Source organism: Pelodiscus sinensis, chromosome 1, assembly GCF_052426305.1.
Source record: "Pelodiscus sinensis isolate ZL-2025 chromosome 1, ASM5242630v1, whole genome shotgun sequence".
Classification (NCBI taxonomy): domain Eukaryota; kingdom Metazoa; phylum Chordata; order Testudines; family Trionychidae; genus Pelodiscus; species Pelodiscus sinensis.
Genome location: NC_143052.1, coordinates 166,248,185 through 166,268,357, shown reverse-complemented (window position 1 = coordinate 166,268,357; position 20,173 = coordinate 166,248,185). Strand labels below are relative to the sequence as shown.

Here is a 20,173-nt window from a genome sequence, read left to right as displayed (position 1 = left end):
GGCTGACTTCAGTACTGTAAAATTCTGGGATGCATTTAGGAATATCAGATTTGGGAGCCACAACTCACCCTCCTCGTTTTTACTGTCATCCAGGTGGTCTGAATATTTCTTCCCTTGCTCTTCATAGGTTTCCTTTCTTATCTGTTTTACGTGACCCTCTTTGTATGAGATGTGACTGATTCAAAGACCCTGCTCTCTGTTGGGCTATAGCGTCAGCATCTTGACTCTTATTTGATACAGCTAGATAATGGCTGATGTGCTGGCAACTGTAGTTAAATGAATGGAGATGCCTATCTCCTAGAACTGGAAGGGACCTTGAAAGGTCATCGAGTCCAGTCCCCTGCCTTCACAGCAGGACCAAATACCATCCCTGACAGATTTTGCCTCCGATCCCTAAATGGCCTCCTCAAGGGATTAAACTCATAACCCTGGGTTTAGTAGGCCAATGCTCAAACCTCTGAGCTATGCCTCCTACTAATGGAAATATTATCTAGTAAAATGTCCTGTTTCATAAAAATAATTATTAATAATTTTTGTAAGAATCTGAAACAGCTGACCTTTCAACTTTTCCAACAAGTGTTTAAACTGAATGCAGCGGAACTCAATTACAGAAAGTCATCTATAAGGAAACTCAATTTAATTGTGAAGCAGAATAAAAAACCCCCTCAAACTTTCAGTTTATTGCGATGTTCAAATTGCAACATAAGCTCTTAGTGTTACTCGAGAAAAAAAATCACTCTGAGAATACCAATTTATATAACTTCTGTGCTTTTTTTTTAATATAGAAAAACAAAAGGATCAGTTGAGTATCTTAGAAACTTGCAGATAAAATTTCAATATTTTTATTTTTACAGGGGAGCAAAGTCCTAATGTCTCACTGATGCAAAGGATGTCAGATATGCTATCAAGATGGTTTGAAGAAGCTAGTGAAGTTGCACAGAGCAACCGAGGACGCGGAAGATCTCGATCTCGAGGTGAAAATTTATTTTGAATAAGGATAAACAGAATTGTAGATCATGCAAGGATTTTTTTAAATAAGCAGTGCAAGAGGGCTAGAGGTACAAGATTTTAGATTGGAAATTTTCAGGGTCACAAACTATAGTACAGTATATTGTACAGTACTGGATGTTTTATGTTTACAAATTTTAAATGATCGTACAAAAAGGTCCTTCTCTTAAGATGCATTTGCTATTTTTCCCCAAAGGTGGAAGCAGCCGACCAGATGCCTCCATTACTAGCAACATACCACCAAGTGTTGAACCAGAGACTCCAATGGAAGTGGATGGTCATGAACAGGTTCCATCCTCTTCATCCTCTACAATGTCAGCACAAGCTCCCTCAACATCTTCCTCAGTGGAAAGCCCACCTTCCACATCTTTGCTATCCTCGCCTGACAGTGAACAAAGACCATCTTTGGAGGCCTCTAGTCATCCTACTCTCCATCAGTCTGGTGAGGAGAATTTCATCCAATATGCCATGATTTATTAAATCACTTAAATAACAAACTACAGTTTTATTTCTGGCAAATTTTTGGTAATTGACTTATAATTTTGTTGAGGTCATGCTTATCTTGAATGTGGATTAAATATATTTTCCCAAAGAAAAACTCAAGTAGAATTACTAATACTGTTTTTAAAAATTAATTGCACTGTTCTTGGGGGGGGGGACCCTATATTTTGTATTGTTTAAACTGTTTTCTTTATGGTATGTAAGTAGATATCCTACCCTTTCTGATGAAATTTGGCTGCAGTAGCTCCAACACAGTGAATAGCAGATTCTGTAATATGTTCCTCATCAATGGAAGTCTGGAATGATTACTCCCCTTCAACCAGTTATTTACACCTAAGACCTATTGCAGCCATGCAAGAATCAAGTAGGGCAGTGCTGCTCTGCCTATCGAACGTATTTGGATGAACAGGGCCCGTCTTGTAGTATGTTCTACTCATTGAATGGGCTAAGGTTTATTATCACTTCTAATATTGTAATTGAAATAGCTCCATTGTCTTAAAAGGAGATTTTACATTTATATTGGTGTAAATGAAAGGAAATTTTAGCCTAGTTAATATCAATTATCTCTTTGTAGGGAAGATCTATATAGGGCTGAGTCACACCCCTTCACACCAGTACACAGAAGAGGTACTGTTTGACCTGGATTCCTGTGGGTGCATAGAAGCTGGCCTAACGGTATTGCCAACTGTCACAATTTTCTCAAAATAACTGGTGTGTTTCCTACAGCTCCAGCTGCTAGAGTCATGTGTTGACGTGAGAATCGCAGCTTTCATTTTTAAAATAAGTTCTTTAGTACCTATGACTCTAGAGAAAAGCTTGAAGACAAGACCTGAGTGCACTTAAAAGTTTGAGAAACTAGAAGGCAAATAACATCTGTCCTTCAATTATTATTTTTTTTAATTTCACCTTAAGGCTTGACTTGTGATTTTTGAACATCTAAGGCAGGCAATACTGTATAAGGTCCACCCTCTCTCTTCTGATACTTGTTGCAGGCATTGTGTGTTGCTGTCCTTGGAGGAGATGACTGATTCCAACTCTCCCAGACTCTGAATGGATGTGCTGGGATGAGGGAGAGATGAGATTTTCCCATCTCCCAGTTGTCTTTGAGGAGCAGCCATAAGAGGAAAGAGTACCATTCACTGTGCTATGACTGCTGCAGTCATACCCCCTTGGGACATTATCAGAAAGGGGCAGGCCAAGACTGTTACTTAAAAACATTGGAAGAAAGAGAAGTAAAAGATGTTTGTTTAAAGGTAACTTTTAAAAACACCAAACTTTCAAATATGCCAATATTAGTCTGGTTATCCCAGTTAACTTTCCCTAGTAGAGAAAGTAAACAGCAAAAATTTGTCTTGGACTACACTTCAGTTAGACTACCTTCTTTAATAACTGAGATGGTATGAAATTCATTTTTCTGACTGTGCCAAACAAGGTGTATGTTCACAAACTGCAAAAAGGTCAAGGTCTCTGCTATGCATAAAATGCAGCAGATTTTGCCACCTGCACATGTGATACAGAGAGGGGGCCACCAAAGACTACAAATCCCAGTATTGATCTGACTGGCATTTTGCTCTGTTCATTGTATGTCACTGTATACTGGGGACTGTCGTCTTTATGGTTGTACCTACTGTGTGAAAGAGAACTGTTGCAGGCTACTTTATTAAATGCTGTTGTTTGCATAATGACAGCTGTTACAGAGACTCTTCTCCTACATTATTTCTTTATGTATTTCTGTACCAGCATTTTTCTGATATCTCACTTACAGAATGCACTCATTTGAATACAATTTTCCTTTTGCATTTCTCTGAGTAAGACTGAAACTTTGGGTAAAAGTTTCTCATGCCAGCATGTGAGGTCCAACTGATACCATTATTTCTCAATCCATCCTCCTTCTGAGGGTATTTTCTTTCTATGCATCACTTCCAATGTCAGACTCCTATCAGAAAGTGAACTAAGTAACCAACACCAAAAAAAAAAAAAAAAAAAAAAAAAATGAATGAATGGAAATTTGCTTCAGATCAGGTTTGAAAGATCAATTCACATTTTAAATATACTGTAATTATGTTCAATGGGATCTTTCAGGATTACAATATTTTGTCTTATCCAGACAAGTTATTCTTACGTTGCTGCTGAATGATGATTGGTTATTTAATTGATTTATGTATATGAAAAATACCACTTTTTGAATCACCGGGATTTCTCCTGCAGGAGCGATTACAGCAGTAATTTACTGGTCAGGAACAACAAGATACACTGAGATGATAAAGTTGCATATAGAGAGTTGGCTAGTATCTACAGATGTATCTGTTCACACAGGAAGTGATTTGCTGAAGTGTTAGATATTGAAATAATGTTTTTAAAAAACACAAAACAGAATAGTCCCATATTCATCAGAATTTAAAACCAAACTGTATTTAAAGCTCTTTATTAAGTTTCAGAGGAGTTGCTCTGTGAGTCTGTTAGTTTAAAAACAGAGTAGTCCTGTGGCACCTTAGAGGCTAACAAAAATATATAGGATCATGAGCTTTTGTGGGTAAAGTGGATTAAGTGGGACCACAAGACTATTCATTCTGTTTATTAAGATATGCTGTAGAACACCATATCTCTAGAGTTAGTTCCATAAACATAGAAGATACTAAGGAGCTTAGTCGAAGAATAGCAAGATGCAGAAAAGTAATTAAGTAAAGTGAGTGAATGGGAAACTTATTACTGAGGAGAAGATAAAGATTCTTAAGAGAACTTGGTTTTAAGAAGTCATTTGAAGGAAGAAGGTGGCTTTTGGCAGGTGAGGCCAGGTGAGTGTTCCAGGAGTAAGAAGCAGCTACAGACAAGCATAAACCTGAGAGAGGAAATGGTAACAATAATGCAGCAGGAATGAGAGAGGGACATGAAGAATGAGAAGAGAAAGTAGAAAGAAATGAGGAGTAGACGGGCTGTTGGATCATGAAGAGATGGAGAATTTAAGAAGCAAGGTAGTAAGGCATGCAATGATATGAGTGATAGGAGAGGCAAAAGATATTGTAACAGCAGAATTTTGAAATAATGGTGAAGAAGAGGAAAGGCAAATGAAAGTTGCAAAACCTAAAAGGAAGAAATGACTGTGTGTTGAAGAGGAAGGTAAGAGTTGGAAACCTTGAGAGGAAAAGCCAAAGATGCTCCAGCCATCAGTTTGGAGAGAGCAATAATGGATGCTCATTTGAAGGAGACAGGGACGTTTTCGTGAGTATTAAAAAACTGAGGGCAGTCCACCATCTTGTGGATCAGAATGACTTTGGTAGAAATAGAGCATGACTCATGAGGGAACAGAAGAATGGACTACTAAGCAAATAACATTCACTGCAATGTTTTATAATTTGCTACATTCCTTACAAGCACTTATAATAACCTCCCCTTTGAAACGATAACATTTTATCATTATACATTTGAATTAAATACATATTTAAATCCTTTGGATACTGTGTTGTCCTCCAAGTGTATCATGCTTCCTATTTTAGAAATACTCTTGTCCTTTTACATTTTGAAAGACAATTGCCAGAACAAAAATAATACAACATGGAATCTTTGTCACAATATCTACTTCATCTGAAACTTGTTTATATTCTGTTTGAGAAGTACAGCTGAAACCTCTCAAGTGTATTGTTGGATCATTGTTAAAGCTCCTGTAGTGAGACAAATCACTGGATACTGTTTTTAACAGTATTTAAATTGAAATTAATCTTCTATTTTGTTCAGGAAGTCATAGCTGATAAGAGATTTTTATTGCCCTGTCACTTACAAAAAAATAATATAGGTGTAAAATAAACAATTTAGTTTTGGTTTTACCTTTTTGTCTCACTCAGCAGAAAAAAGGAAATGTCATTAATGTGATGGTTTAAATATTTTAATATGCCAGTGTTTTAAGCTACTTATACATTGATAGCTGTTCAGTTTTATGCAACAACTGCATAAAATGTAAACAGACTTTGTTTCCATAAGCTGAGTGGCAGACGCACACATTGGTTATGGTTTTGGAAACATTTTTTGTATTAGATTTCCAAATTAATTGGGACAAAATTTAATCCATAGGTTTGTTCTGATTTTAAGCAAGTTCTACCTTATTTTTCACTGGGAAAATGCCATTGGCATTTATTTTGTTTTCTGACTCCATTTGCTGGCAAGATTAACTTCTGCCTGAAGATTCTGACTAGTATTAAAAGATTTAGTAAAACAAATTAAAAGGGAAGAAAATAAGTCCCTTTAAAATGTAAGGGATAACTTTTTAATTACTTAAATAAACATGATTTCTGAGCTAAATGAAACTGAATCATTAAGTAAATACAAGTTGAACCTCTCTAGTCCAGCACCCTCAGTCCTGGACCAAAGAATTTGCGGAATCACACAAGGTCAATATTGCCTAGCAGCATTACCAACATTCCACTGCTTTCTGGGCTCTTAGAAGACATTTTGGGGTAAATTAGAGCTAAATAACAGCCCAGAACACAGAGCCAGGACTGGTGTCTGTAAACAAACTGTATGAGACTGTGGGAAACTTGGCCACACCCGTAAGTGGACATCTGGCTAACTGTAATAATGCTGGACCACGATATTACCGGATCAAAGTGCGCTGGACTAAAGAAGTTCAGCATGTACTACAAACTATTTTGGCCACAATTGAGAAATAATTTTTTAAAAATAATTAAAACATACTTGGATTTTTCCAAGATAACCATATTTTTTGTTATTTGAGAACTCTTCCAGGCATATCTGTTCTGCATGATGGGATCTTTCAGGATATATATTTTTCCTTTTTGTTACTTCATTATTAGCTGCCACATAATTGGTTGTAACATCTAGAGTTTGTTAGACAAGGGATGCTAGAACCTAAGCAGAGGAAACCTGAGTAGAGCCATTCAGGAGGAGAAGAAACAATTTAGACTCCTGGATAGTAATGGGGAATTTCTGTAAATACCAGTGAATAAGAGATGGAACTAGTACCTGAGGGAACTAGTGTGTAACTGACAAGTAGTAGGAAGAGGGCATGGTGAGAATAGTTTCCACAATGTTAAAAACTGCTGCTTTCTGTTTGGAAATCTATCACCTCTGTCCATACTCCCCTTTCCATGTATTTTTTTTTAATTTTGGCATTTCGATTATATCACTCTTTGGTTAATATGACATTTTAAAGTAAAACCATTAAAATAAGCTCATAGACTAAAATGGCATAACTTTCCACTTACCAAGGGTACCAGTTTGGTTAGGCATATCACGAACTTGTAATAATATGTATTTAGGTATTTTTTTGTTTTATTTTCAATCCATCCTGGTATATTTCATTTGCTAATTTTCCTCCGTTAATCTCTTAAATGGTTGAGGATATGGGGAGAGGACATGTAGCAAGAAAATGGGACTTTATACATTCTTTGATTCATGCATTGAAAAGGGAAACCCCAAATTTAAATAAACGTTTTGTTTATGCTTCTAATTTATTGCACATTATTAATCTGCCATATAAAAATATTTTGCTTGTATTCCATGTATCTGCTGCCTTGCTCACCCATCATTTGCTCTTTTTATCATATGTTCTATGTCTTTTTCTTTTACACTTTTTTTTCCTGTCTGTCAGAATTAATGGCACCTGAGTTAGCTATACTCCGTAGGGGTCTGCAGCGGCTGAGGCTTAAGAAGGCTGAACAACAGAGACAGCGAGAGCTAGCTGAGGGTTCAGCACCACAGTCCTCCTCCTCTGATCAGTCTTCCCCTAAGGGCTCCTCACAGGACCCTCAGACTTCAGGTTGTCAAGGTTTCTTAAGCAGCTGATGTAGTTATAGTTTGTGCTGCTATTGTTTGCTGAGATGCTTCCTCTTCAGAACAAAACAGTTAATGCACTTGCTGCTCATCTTGATACTGCGTGTGATGGTGTCACATTAGATATACATACTAATAACAGTGTTACTGTGTTTATTTCCCTAATATTGTTGTGATACATGGTAACATTTAAGTAGGATTTGAATTGTATGCCACAGCAAATTTTGCCCATGTTGGCAATTTTCCAGAAGGAAACTGAGTGCTGCACGTTACCAGAAATGGAGTTTTTTGAGCAGCACTTGTTAGAAAAGTGAATAGCGACAGTTACTCTTGTCTAGATGGAGCAATATGTGGTGACACACAAACACCCAGGGCTACACCTTCATATTAAAAAGGAGGATGTCGGTGAGTCTTGTTAAGACTGCATTGGCTAAATTCTGGGGTTACTGGTGTTAAACAATTACTTTTATTGCTGTGGAAACAAAAAGCATATGTAGATGTTTTTGCTTGACTACAAATTTCCTTCAGAATAAGCTTTTACGCTGTACTCAATTTAAATATGTCTCTAATAAAAGGCTGCTGTAGCTTGCTTTTAAATTTATCAAATATCTTAAAATAGACAAAGTGATGCAAAACTGGAGTGAGAGGGTATCGAATGGCAGATCAAAAAGTATGATGGATATAAAAATACTAATAATTTTTAATAGACATAAAGAATTGAAAACATCTCTCTTATGAGTTCTCTCAGGAATCACATACGCATGTGCAACTTGTACCACTCATTTATTTGGGGGAATATTAGGATTTTGGCATAAACCATAATGACTTGCTACCTATTAGGGATGTGAATTTGTACCTATGTACATGGTTAACCAATGAGCCTAAACTATTCATTTAATCTTTACAGTGACATGCAATCCCCCCACCCCATGCTGCTGCCTCTATATCAGACCTCTGCCCTGGAGCTGCTGCCTCTCTCAAAGGCAGCAGTGAGAGGGGGCAGACGGGGGCTGGTACACATGTGGAGCTTGCTCCCCACACATACCGGCTCCTGCTGAGCGGGCTGCCACCTGCCTTTGTGCTTCTCCCTTCCACAAAGGCAGCAGCGGGGAAGGGTGGAGATGTAGCTCTGTGAGCACCAACTCCTGCCTACGGACCCCCTCCCCCCGCATGTAAATATGTAGCTGCTGAAAATTTCAGCGGTTACACATTTACCGAAATTAACACATTTTTACATCCTTACTATCTGTTCACCCAATCTTGTCTCAAATTCTCAATCCTAAAAGTAATAATAGAAGTTAAAAGTAGTTATGAGTAGGGGTTCAACAGAAATGTTATAATTGTGTACCTTGTGCAGCATTAATTTTGCCAGTCCTGAATCATAAATGCTTAACACATTTAAAGTTCTTACTATACTGTATTTTTGCACAGACTATCTTTTTTTAGGGCCAAATTATGTCACCCTTGTTCACCTTTTGGGCCAAGTTGTCGCCCTTGTTCCCTTTGTCAGTAGTTCCACTGAAGGGTTACACAATCTGGTCTTTAGCTGTAGGATTGTGGTGTCCAACACGCTAACCACTAGCTACCTGTGGCCATTTAGCCGGTTGTGTGGGGCTAGTTGGCTCTCAAAATTATTTACATTTTCAGAATAATGGGGCTAGTTTGCTATAGCAGTAGCCATTATAATGGCTACTGCTTCAGAACTGGTTGGATACCATGGCTTTAGCATTTGCTTAGTATATGGATTACTGGCATCAAAATATCAAACGCAAAACCAGGGTTTCATGAAAGGCCGCTGACTGTCATATATAAGGCTGCATGTCTATCATGAAGGTCACAGGAATCATGGATTCCATGACTTTCCCTGATCTCTGTGACTTCTGCAGTGACCAGTGGTTCTGGGACTGCCCATGAAGGTCAGTCAGCACCAGGGCCAAATATGCTTGCTGCTGTTGGGGCAGTTAGGGTGTGGGACAGAGTCCAAGGCTGTAGCGGGGGGTAAGCTGCAGTGTGGAGCCTACCTCAGGGGAACTCCCCAGAAGCAGCCAGCATATCCCTGCAGCTCCTGGGGGAAGAGAAGGCCATGTGCTCTGTGTGCTGTGCCTTCCCCTGCCTGGAGTCATCTCCTCTGCAACTCCCATTGGCTGTGGTTCCTATCCAATGGGAGCTGCAGAGCCAGAGCAGCGCATGGAGTCACCCCACCTTCCCTCCCTCTAGGAGCTGCACAGATATGCCAGGTACTTCTGGGGAGCTGCACAGTCAGGTAGGGAGTCTCCCAGCCATTCCTGCCCACTCCCAGCACTGGCATGAATCCCAAGCCATATGCACCCTTTCCCCCAACACCAGCAAAGGTCCCAGGTCAACCTCCCAACACCCATGGCTCCCCAGCCCAAGTTTTATTTAGGGATATATAGTACAAGTCATGGACAGGTCACAGGCAATGAATTTTTGTTTGCTTTCCATGACTTTTACTAAAAATACCTCTGACTTAAACATAGTCTTACTCATACACACAACTGTATATGATGCCAGGTCACATGGAAAAGTTTATGAACCCCTTGTCTCCTTGTGTGTTGATTAGAGCATGGATTAGTACAGGGATGGGCAATAATTTTTGATAGGCGTCCACTCCATCCATCCAAGGGCCGCACTCTTCCATGATATTAATAGAGGAGGTGTGAGGTCTAGGATGGAGGTTGCATGCAGAAGGGAGCTTGGAGTAAGGGATTTTGGGCCTGTGAGATCTGGGAAGGAGTTTGGGTGAAGGAGGCAGTTGTAACCTGGGGCATAGGGTTGGGGTTATGGCCTAGGGCAGGAGAGAGTTGTGACCTGGGGGCAGGAGACGGGTGTAGGAGGAGGTGCAGGGGTTTGTGACCTAGGCAGGGGATTGCAGTGCAAGGGTTTGGGTTGTGGCCTAGGGCAGGAGGGCATTTTGATCTGTGGCAGGGGGTTGGGCTGCTGGATCTGAGAGGTGGTATGGGTGCAGGAGGGGGTGCAGAGGGTTTGGTTTACATGGGTTAGGGGGATAAGATTTGGGGAGGCAGAAGGTTGGGGGAGGGAAAGGCTGTGGTGCCAGAGGTAGACTCTGGGTGGGAGACTTACCTGTCTTATTCCCAGCCATCAACCCAGCACATTTCTCAGACAGCCTGCCTACCTTGCCTGCCCCCGCACTGGGTTCAGGGGCCACGTGCATCTGTGAATAAGAGCCAGAGGGGAAGGGGAAGTGGTGCTTCACATACTGCCTGTTCTTCAAACAGGCGGCTCCCATTGGTGAGGAACCGGACAATGATATTTTGTTGGAGGGTGGGGGGGGAGCACCTAAAACCTCTCTCCCTTCCCCCGAGCTGAGAAACACAAACAGCCCAGCAGTTGCTTTTCTGAGCAGCGTGTGGGGGTTAGGGCAAGCAGGGAGTCTGCCTGAGGTTCCCTGCTGTGTCCACAGGCCGGATCCAGTCTGTGCCCTATTTTGCCCAGCCCTGGCTTAGTACTTCTATACTGTGATTTTGAATTAGCTATGCAAGCAAGCACAGTGTAGCCTTCTATTCTTTTAGAGTGTTAAAATGTTTTTAACAAGTTACTTCATTTAACTGTTTCACAAGCCTGAACTCCTAATTCATGTAAATGTATGGAACTCTTAACTGAGCCAAATAAAAGGCTATGTTTATAAGAATGCAGGCACCTTTTCTTCCTGAAGAAGCTATTTACCTGCCATATTTCAACTTTCTATTCCTCTTGACCCTTTACCTTCTCCTGTCCTCTTCTCTCCTTCCCTTTCCCCCCCCCCCCCCCACATTTTTGGCAGTTTTGTAAGTGAAATAGCATTTATTTTCAGTTTTTCATTTTAAAAAAAAATCACTCTTTGAGCAGTGTCTGAGCCTAGAATGCTCACTGTGAAATAAAGGAAGTTATACACTATGGAAAGCAAGATCATAGAGTGGAAACACTTGGACACTGTTAACTCCTGCTATAGCTAATGCTCTAGCTATACTATGTAGGTACAGGTTGAAACACTCTAAACTAGGAATCTTTGATCTAGCAACATCCATGGTCTGGCATGGATCTTGCAGGATGAGAGAATCCTAGTGGAAGGCTAACAGCAGGGAGCCTTGGGTGGCCAGCAGGGCAGCAGGCTGTCTGCAGCAAACTGCTGGTGGGGCTGCCCTCCACAGCTGAGAAACTGGAGTATGACTACCTGGCAGGTGGCCTGGTAAATGAAAACCAGAGTCCTGGTGCGCAGCTGGCTGGTGGGGCCGGGAACCGCAGCAGCTGTCCAGTGGGGTCAGGAACCTCAGCACATGGCTGCCCAGTACAGTCGGCAGGACAGCAGGGCCAGCAGCAGCTGGGGAGCCAGCCAGAAATGACCTTGCCTAGTCGGGCAAAATCCCTCATCCAGGACCAGTCAGATCCTGACAGTGCTGGACAAGGGAGAGCCACTCTGTAACTGAACTTAGCATAGTTGATAGCATTGGAAATTCTTATCCAAGGACAATTTTCAAATGGGCTGGAAGCTGGAGACTCTAGGCCCTGAGGAACTGTGTACATTCTGTGTACATTGCAGCTGACAGTAGTGACTGCCTCCTTAGTGGTGGAAAAAGGCTAGTAGAGCAGAGAAGACAGTGGTAACCACAAAAGCAGTGGTCTGTGATGCTCTGTGACAAGAATTCAATAGCAACTCCTGATTGGAAGCCAGGATAAAGGCAAAAATCTTCTTGGCTGTTGTACTTGTAAAAAGAGAATGCTGGCCATTATTCCTCTAATGGATTGAACATCAAGATTTATTGTCAATGTTTGTCTTTTGGAGTCAAAGACAAAGCTAACATTTATGTTCTTGGTCAATAAATATTTATATCACTTCAGACATGAAGTGTGAGATTTTCAGAAAACTGAGTACTAGCCTACCTTTACTCTCATTGATGTTAATGATCACATTCCTATGGACTTCAATGTAAGAAAAGTTAGGCCAGTACTCCACTTTTGAAATTCCCTTCTCGAGGTTGATATATGTATTAAATTTATCTTGAGTATTTGTGGTGTGTATCAACATTCCTGAAGCTGCACTGCCATAAAACAATTTAGTATATGCAGCATAAGTCAGAAACCATGTGGCTGTTTCCTCTCTATAGCTCCAGCAGAGATGTGGTGTGGCACTGTAAGAACCTGCTCTGCTTTTCCCCCTCCTGCTGTGGCAAGGTTGCATGTTGCTTTGCCTCTTCACTGAGGAAGTGCTTCTGGTATCAGGAATACTTGGGATGTCCCTTTTGAAGGAGCTCAGGTGAGATACCTGGCTGATCTCTATGATGGTCAGTGGAAGACACACCATTACTTGCCTACCTGACAGTTAAATTTAAGGGATGTGGCTGTTGCTACTGCTGAGAGGTAGCCAGGGAGGGAACTGTGGCTAGGGCACCTTTGTGAGAGCACCTGGCAGGAGTGTTTGAAATCCAGGCCTAGGTGTGGTGTGATGCCACTGACTAATGGCCAGGCTCTTGGGATGAAAGGTATAGAGAAAATTCTGGGAACAGGAACCTCTTTGAGAGATTGGAGAGGAGCCACTTCAAGGCAACATCTCCTGCACATTTTACCTATCCCCACCCCTGCATATACATACTCCTCACAGTAAAATAAAAACAAATAAAACGGGGGGAGAGCCAAGCTTTGCCCAAAGGACAAAAATGTAGTACCCAGTATAGTTTGTAGCAGCAAGATGGAACTTTGGCATGTTATCGCCTAGTTCTTAGTTTCATCTAAATCTTACTACAAATCTTCTGGATTCTTCAGAACTCTGGTTTCGCTTTCCCTATCTCTTCACCTGAATCAACAGGATGTCCTCATCTTCCCACACTTAGACAACTTTCTTATAAAAGGCAGATCTCAGGCAGCTACTGCCAACATGCTCTTCAACACCAGGCAGATCTTCAGCCGTCTGGGCATTCTAATAAATGAGCAAAAATTGACCCTGCTACCCAGACAAGGCATAGAGTGTATTGGGCCCCACCTTTATCTCGCGCTGCACCGATTTTCAACTAAGCGACTTTGTTGACGTATTACTAGCCACTCCTACCATTACAGTTATTACCTTGCTTCCAAGTAATGGGCCACATGGCTGCTACTACCTTCATCATGTAATATGCTCGCCTCTACTTCAGAGCCCTACAACACTGGCTAGTGTCTGTTTACAGGCCTGGTCTCCACCTCTTGCACAAACAGGTCATGCTCCTAAAGAAGGTGCTGGACTCACTCACATGATAGATAATTCCCACCAACCTTCTAACAGGCGTTCCCTTCCACCAGCCCGAACCATTATGCAGATCACCCACAGATGTCCCTTATCAGCTGGGGAGACCATCTTCTTCAACGCACAGTTCAGGGCTGGTGGTCAACACATGAGTCCTCACTACATATCAACCTTCTTGAGCTCAGGGCCGTGAGGAATATGTGCAACCATTTCCTTTCCTTTATCATTGACTAGACTGTTCACATACTTACCGACAGCATGACAACCCTGTTTTACATAAACAGACAAGGAGGAGCCCACTCCCCGTCACTGTCCACCGAAGTGATCCACCTCTGGAATTGGTGCATCCGTCATATCATCCTAAAGGCCTCATACTTACCTGGAATAAACAATGTTTGGGCAGGTGCCCTGAGCCTCAATTTCAATTCTGACCACGAATGGGAATTACACCTGGCCATACTCACCTCCATCTTTCACAGCTGGGGAGTCCCTACTATAGACCTCTTTGTGACTCCCAGCAATATCAAGTGTCCTCATTTTTGCTTGAGTGCTGGTCTAGGCAGGGGATCTCATGGCAACGCTTTCCTCATCTGTTGGAATGAGCCACTGCACTATGCCTTCCCATCCATACTGCTCATACCCAGAGTTCTATGCAAAATCCAGATCAACGAGGCTCGTGTCATACTAATAGCACCATCATGGCCCAGACAGACCTGCTTCCCATTTCTGCACATGATGTCTGTGGCCACGTGTGATGGGGCGGACAGAGCCCCATCTTCCACTGGAGGCCGTTCAGCACCTTGGCCAGCAGCGGTGACAGTGGAGAAGGCCTCCAAGCAGGGCAGAAGGGCAGCTGGCCCTGTAGCCAATCATGGTTCAGCAGCCTGGTATATAAGGAGCTGCTGAAAGAAGGTCAGTTAGTTCCTTCGTGGAGCTCAACCTGGCCAGACCTCTGGGCTGGCTGGGAGCATCAGCACCTGGGCCAGCTCCAAGTGGGAGCTGGACCTTTTCAATGAACCAATACTAGATCCTGCAACAGGAGGGTAGCCTGTGGCGGTGTGGAAGAACTCCAGGCAAGGAGGGAACCTTGAACCTCGACCAATTGGACTGTATCTCACCCTGAGTGGGCGAGGTCATTGTTGTGAGCCCTCTTGTAGCCACTAAGGGGCGCTCACTAATGGAACTGAGCCTGTTACACCACGCCATATCCTCTCCAATCCCATCATGACATCCTATCTCAGGATGGGGCAGATTACTCCACCCCCAACCAGACACATCATCTACACACATGGCTCCTCTCTAGTTCCAAGGTATGGAATCCCTATGTTCAGATCATGTAAAAGCAATCCTCCTACAGAGCAAAAGGCCATCTACCAGGGCTACCTACATGCAAAAATGGAAAAGATTTTCAGCTTGGTGGCACTTGTCCTGTGCAGATCCTCGCACCGCACCACTCCACCAGATTCTCGAATATATACATCATCTCAAAACTGGGGGGTCTATCAAATCCTTGCAGCGATATAAAGGTGTTCATATCAGCTCTTCATGAACATATAGACAGCTTATCCATATTTGCACACCCCACAACTAGAAGATTTCTGAAGGGTTTCCAAAATCTTTTTCCTCCTGTTGGGGCGCCTCCCCCTATATGGGATCTAAATCTTGTCTTAGACTGTCTTATGAGGCCCTCTTTCAAACCCTTGACCACTTGCCTACTTCAATTCCTTACAGCCATCACCTCCGCGAGGAGGGTTGGTGAGATAGGGGCTCTCATGGTAGACCCGCCATATGTAATCTTCACTAAGGACAAAGTCATGTTACGCCTATATCCAACATTTTTTACCTAAAGTGTACATGTCCTTCCACATCAACGAACTTACAGTGCTACCAGCGTTCTTTCCGAAGCCTCATGAATCCCTGAGGGATGCCATGCTCCACACACTTGACATACGATGTGCGTTGGCCTTCTATATAGACAGAACACGGTCATTCCATAAATGTTCACGCTTGTTCATATCCATCGCACCACACTCGAAGGACATGCCTATCTCAATGTAACGTATTTCCAAATGGGTCTCATTCTGCATACTACGTTGCCATGCCCTCTGCAACAAGCCCTTGCCAGCTCCTCTGAAAGTGCACTCTGAAGCTGCCCATGCAGCTGCAACCTCCACGGTCTTCCTTACCATTGTACCACTTAAAGACATTTACAGGGCAGCCACCTAGTCCTCACACCATTCTTTAGCTAGGCATTACAGCATTATGCCACCATTGGCTGCTGATTCAGCAATGGCTACGGCGGTACTATCTACAGCCTCTAAGCAGTGACTCCGATTCCCACCATCCCGTTGGATACTGCTTACTAGTCAGCTTGTGTGGAGCACTCACAGGGACCCGAAGAAGAAAAGGGATTTACTCGTGTTGTGCATCCCCATGGGTGCTTCACAACCCTTTTTTCCTCCCCTCTATTCAGAGTCCTAATTACTCGAATGGAGAAGAAGAACTGAAGGGGGGGAGGGACAAGCTGCACACGCAAGATGCCAAGCTGAGCATAGCGTGAGGCTCCCCTTGTGCATGTGCGGCTGGCAGATGCTGTTTAAAAAAGCTTCACTTCATGGCTCTGGGACATCCCTACAGTTTGCAAAGAGCACCCACGGGTGGGGGCATACCTCAAAGAACAGTTGTTACTGCACAAGGTGAGTAACTCCCTTTTCCTTAACATCTACTGGCCATGTTTCCTATTCAAGTGACTCGTCACACAAAAGATTGTTGCAATCAGTAATGACCTCAAAAAATGGTTCCAAAGGAATTCAAGGCAAGGGCTTCTACGCCTGGTATTTCCTAATCTCAAAGAAGAAAGGGTTTTTTGTCTTATCGTATACCTAATGACACTCTGCAAATACATAGGCAGTCTTAGGTTGATGATGGTAATACTTGCCTCCATCCCAGCTCTCCAAATACATGATTTACAGTTCATGTCTTTTGACTTTCTGAATATATACTCTGAAAACAAATGTATCTAGGCCACAGGATGTACCTCAAATTCACAATAGGGCCCAACTATCTTCTTTCAAATGGTGGTACCTGTGTGTGCACAGTGATCACACAGGTGTTACTTGTGCCTGAGGCAGAAGATTTTTGCTACCAGAGTCTGTTGGTCCTCATCTCTGCCTTTCTCTTCCTCATGCTTTAATCAGTATTATAAGGTGTAATGTGGATCCATTCCCTACCCAGTTCATTTTTATGACTGTGTGGTCTGAGATGAAATCCTTCTTTGACCATGTAGCTCCTCTTCACTGTTTTTCCTGTAAGTATTGTAAAGCTAATTCTTATTAGATCATTTTTAGTGGTGACTTTTATGGTATCTAGGTACTTATGTTGAGGGGGTTTCTCATTCTCTTATAGTGTCTTTTAAGCCCAAATTCCAAGGCTTACAGAATGCTGGTTCTTGATCAGCAGTGAGTATCTGATTTTCTTCTGAGTCCTTGGAGAACGTCATACAGCTTTGAACCCCAGTATTACTTAATCTTTGCAGCTGAATCCTCCAACTTCAGCAGTATAGACTTAGAAAACATCTGATGGATCATGCAATGAAGCCTCAGTTTGACCTTGGCCAGCAGAACTATATGCAACAGGCAGAGATGCTTAGGAGCCTGCCTTCTAGTACTATGACCTCTGACACAGGGTGGGCAAGAATTAAGAGCCAAGGCCTTCTCAGGCTCCGAAAATCAAAAGCTCTTTGATGATTCCATTAGGAGTGAGACCAGCATCAATACCAAAGAAAGAAACACAGAGACAAAGGCAGGATATCTGTTGATATTGATCAGAGAAATTCATAGCAAGCCCCATGCACCAGTGGTACTGCCATGTCCCAAAGAGGAATCAGCATGGATAGGTGTCTACACACCAGCTCATATGATACGTAGGGAGAAAAGTCTTCAACCCTTCACAAGTGGAGATAGATATGACTCCCCAGAGGGCATTATTGTTCTTCCGGATCCAGAGTTTCCCATTTTATGCAGTCCTTACTAAATTGATCCTGACTCCATTGGTCCAGGGATGGTATGAAAAGAGAAGCTCATTCCTATTCCCTTCACAGTTCTGATGGCACTACCATTCGAAGTAATGCTTATCTTTTTCTCTTCAGGAGTTGGATGTCACTGAGGGATACAGACACACCCTCCCTCTGAGACGGGATATTAGCAGAGACAGAAGATTCAGAATTTCCTGGGCATCCTCACAGTCTCACAAGAAAAGATACTCTATGCACCAATATTTGATCTAGCTCATAGTCTTGACAGGGAGATCTTATCAGGAGGTATCAAGAACAACTTCATCCATGTTCATTCCCATCACAAGGACTCAGTGTCAACACAGAAAAGTCTGTTTTAGTTCTTACACATGGTGTATAGTTTACTGGAGCAACTTTGGCGCCTCTCATCATCAAAACATAACTCCCTGACAACAGATTTCAATCCATAAAGAATCTGGCTACTCAGGTCAGACAGACCCTACATACGTTGGTTCATTAAGACCTTATCCTCTTATGTTGCATGGCCTCCTGCACTTATGTGATGCTCTTTGCAAAACTAGATCTCTGTTTCAAATAGGGTTCATTTATGCCTGTCTGTATATCAAGCAGGCAAAACATGTAAATGTTAGTCACCCTCCTTCCCAAAGTGCGAGATTCTCAGTGTATGTGGAATCCCCTTTCACTTCTCCTGAGAACTTCAGTTACAGATGTTCCTTTGTTGGGGCACCCATGTCAATGAGCATACGCCAAAACTAACATGGACTCTGTAGGAAACCAGGATGCACATAAGTCTTAGAACTGAGGGCAGTCCAAGAGGCTTGCAAACAAGTCCTTCCACAGATACAGGTCAACACATTCAAGCAAACAACATACCTTTGGTATCACCATCATGGTAGCATATCTCCTCTCCTTAAAGATGTTAGGTCTGTCCTTTATCTACCTGAGGACACACTTAGAAGCTCTCAACATCTGATTTAAATTGGATTTTTTTAAAATTTAAACCAGAATTTTTTATTTTGTTTAAATACATTTTTTCTTTTTATGAAACTGTTTAAAATGAAAACAAATGGTTAGTACAATACGTTATGATCTAAATTTACTATAATCTCTTAAAACATTTTGCTCATATGCTCATTCCATGAACCTCTATAACTTAAAAGTTAAAGGTTGCTTTTTCTATATAAGGCTAGAACTGGGAGAGGGAAACTATATTTTCAGTCAAGCTTTATAAAGATGGCACAATAGGTCATGTACTGTGTTAAGGGTTTGCTTTGTTTAATAATATCAATTTTAGATGCTAGTCTGTGGGATTAATTGAATTCCTGTTACTGTCCTAATGTAGCATGACATACATAATGAACATGCAATTAGTTATCTAGAAAATAAGCAATATATTATTTTCTAACATACTAAAACTGAGCAATTAATAATCTGAAATGTTAAACTGTACAATTGCTTAAATAAACACATAAAGTTATAATGCACCCTCCGAGGTAGGAAAAAGATGCACTAAATCTAGCATAAAGGTTCTATTTAGTTGTAAATCAAGATGATTTAATGGCTTACAAAATCTTTCTTTAGAAAATAACTAAAGTACAAACGGAAAAGTTGATTAAAATCCGTTATTTAACTTGAGGCTTTCTACTTGGGAATTTAAATTACCTTTATTTGAATCATTCTAGCCTGTTGGGCATTTGAAATTAAAATTATCAGTCCAGGATATTTCTTGAACTTGAATCTTTTTTTGCTTCAGTTTCTTTATGTGTTTTTTCCACATTAAGTTATTTTGATCTGATTGGCACGTCTCTTACCTCCTGAAGGCAACAGCTATATATTTTTAATACTTCTGAGTGGACATGTAATCTCTTGATATCTTGGCATTTCAGGGCACTGGTAGGAGGAAGAGAAGTTAATCAATCATTTCACACCTTCAGAAAATAATTTGATCTATAAAGGGGCAGAGGTCTGAGGTGTGGGAAGTGATTTCATTTAACAGGACTGCTCGTATGCACTATTTTTGCTTTTAATTATAAATTGTAAGACTGACACAATTTCTGATATTATTCCTTCTCTTCTCCCTCAGAACTCACTTTTGATTGTTCTAGCAAAGCAATAGACTTCATTCCTGCAGTGTTCTTTTCACACAATAAGCATCTTTGTCTTGTTAGGTCATGACTGGGATGAGGCAGTATATTCAGTTTTCTTTTTTACATCGTCTTCTTCCAGGTTCTTACAGTAGTAGAAGCCCAACTTGTGTTATAGCTTGTGAATACAGAAACATTGCTTTCATATACAAAAACAATCTTCTATTCTTGCTGATCCATCAGTTGAAGTGCTGTGTGATTGGTATTTCCAAAGCAGAATGTGCTACCCCTATTTAAAATGTTTTTAGCCTTTATCCATTTTTATGCAGTAAAGAATGTTTACTAGATAAGTTCCTGGAGGTTAGGTCCATCATACCTTATTAGCCAGGATGGGTAGGAATGGTGTCCCTAGCCTCTGTTTGTCAACAGAGGCTGGAAATCGATGACAGGAGAGGGATCACTTGATTCCCTGTTCTGTTCACTCTGTTGGGCATCTGGCATTGGTCACTATTGGAAGACAAGATACTG

The 20,173-nt window shown here is 41.6% G+C and overlaps 1 protein-coding gene across 7 annotated transcripts in view; it reads left to right on the top strand.

Annotated features, from left to right (window-relative positions):
- Window positions 1-20,173, top strand: part of DCAF6 (DDB1 and CUL4 associated factor 6) — a 156,391-nt gene that overhangs the window by 73,188 nt on the left and 63,030 nt on the right. For 5 of the 7 annotated variants that reach the window (XM_075909049.2, XM_075909043.2, XM_089773248.1 and 2 more), the window contains 3 exons: window positions 855-974; window positions 1,205-1,450; window positions 7,112-7,279. In XM_075909049.2, the coding sequence (XP_075765164.1) occupies window positions 855-974; window positions 1,205-1,450; window positions 7,112-7,279 (534 nt within the window). The remainder of the gene's footprint in view (window positions 1-854; window positions 975-1,204; window positions 1,451-7,111; window positions 7,280-20,173) is intronic. The other 2 variants (XM_075909054.2, XM_075909079.2) reach the window with 1 other exon arrangement.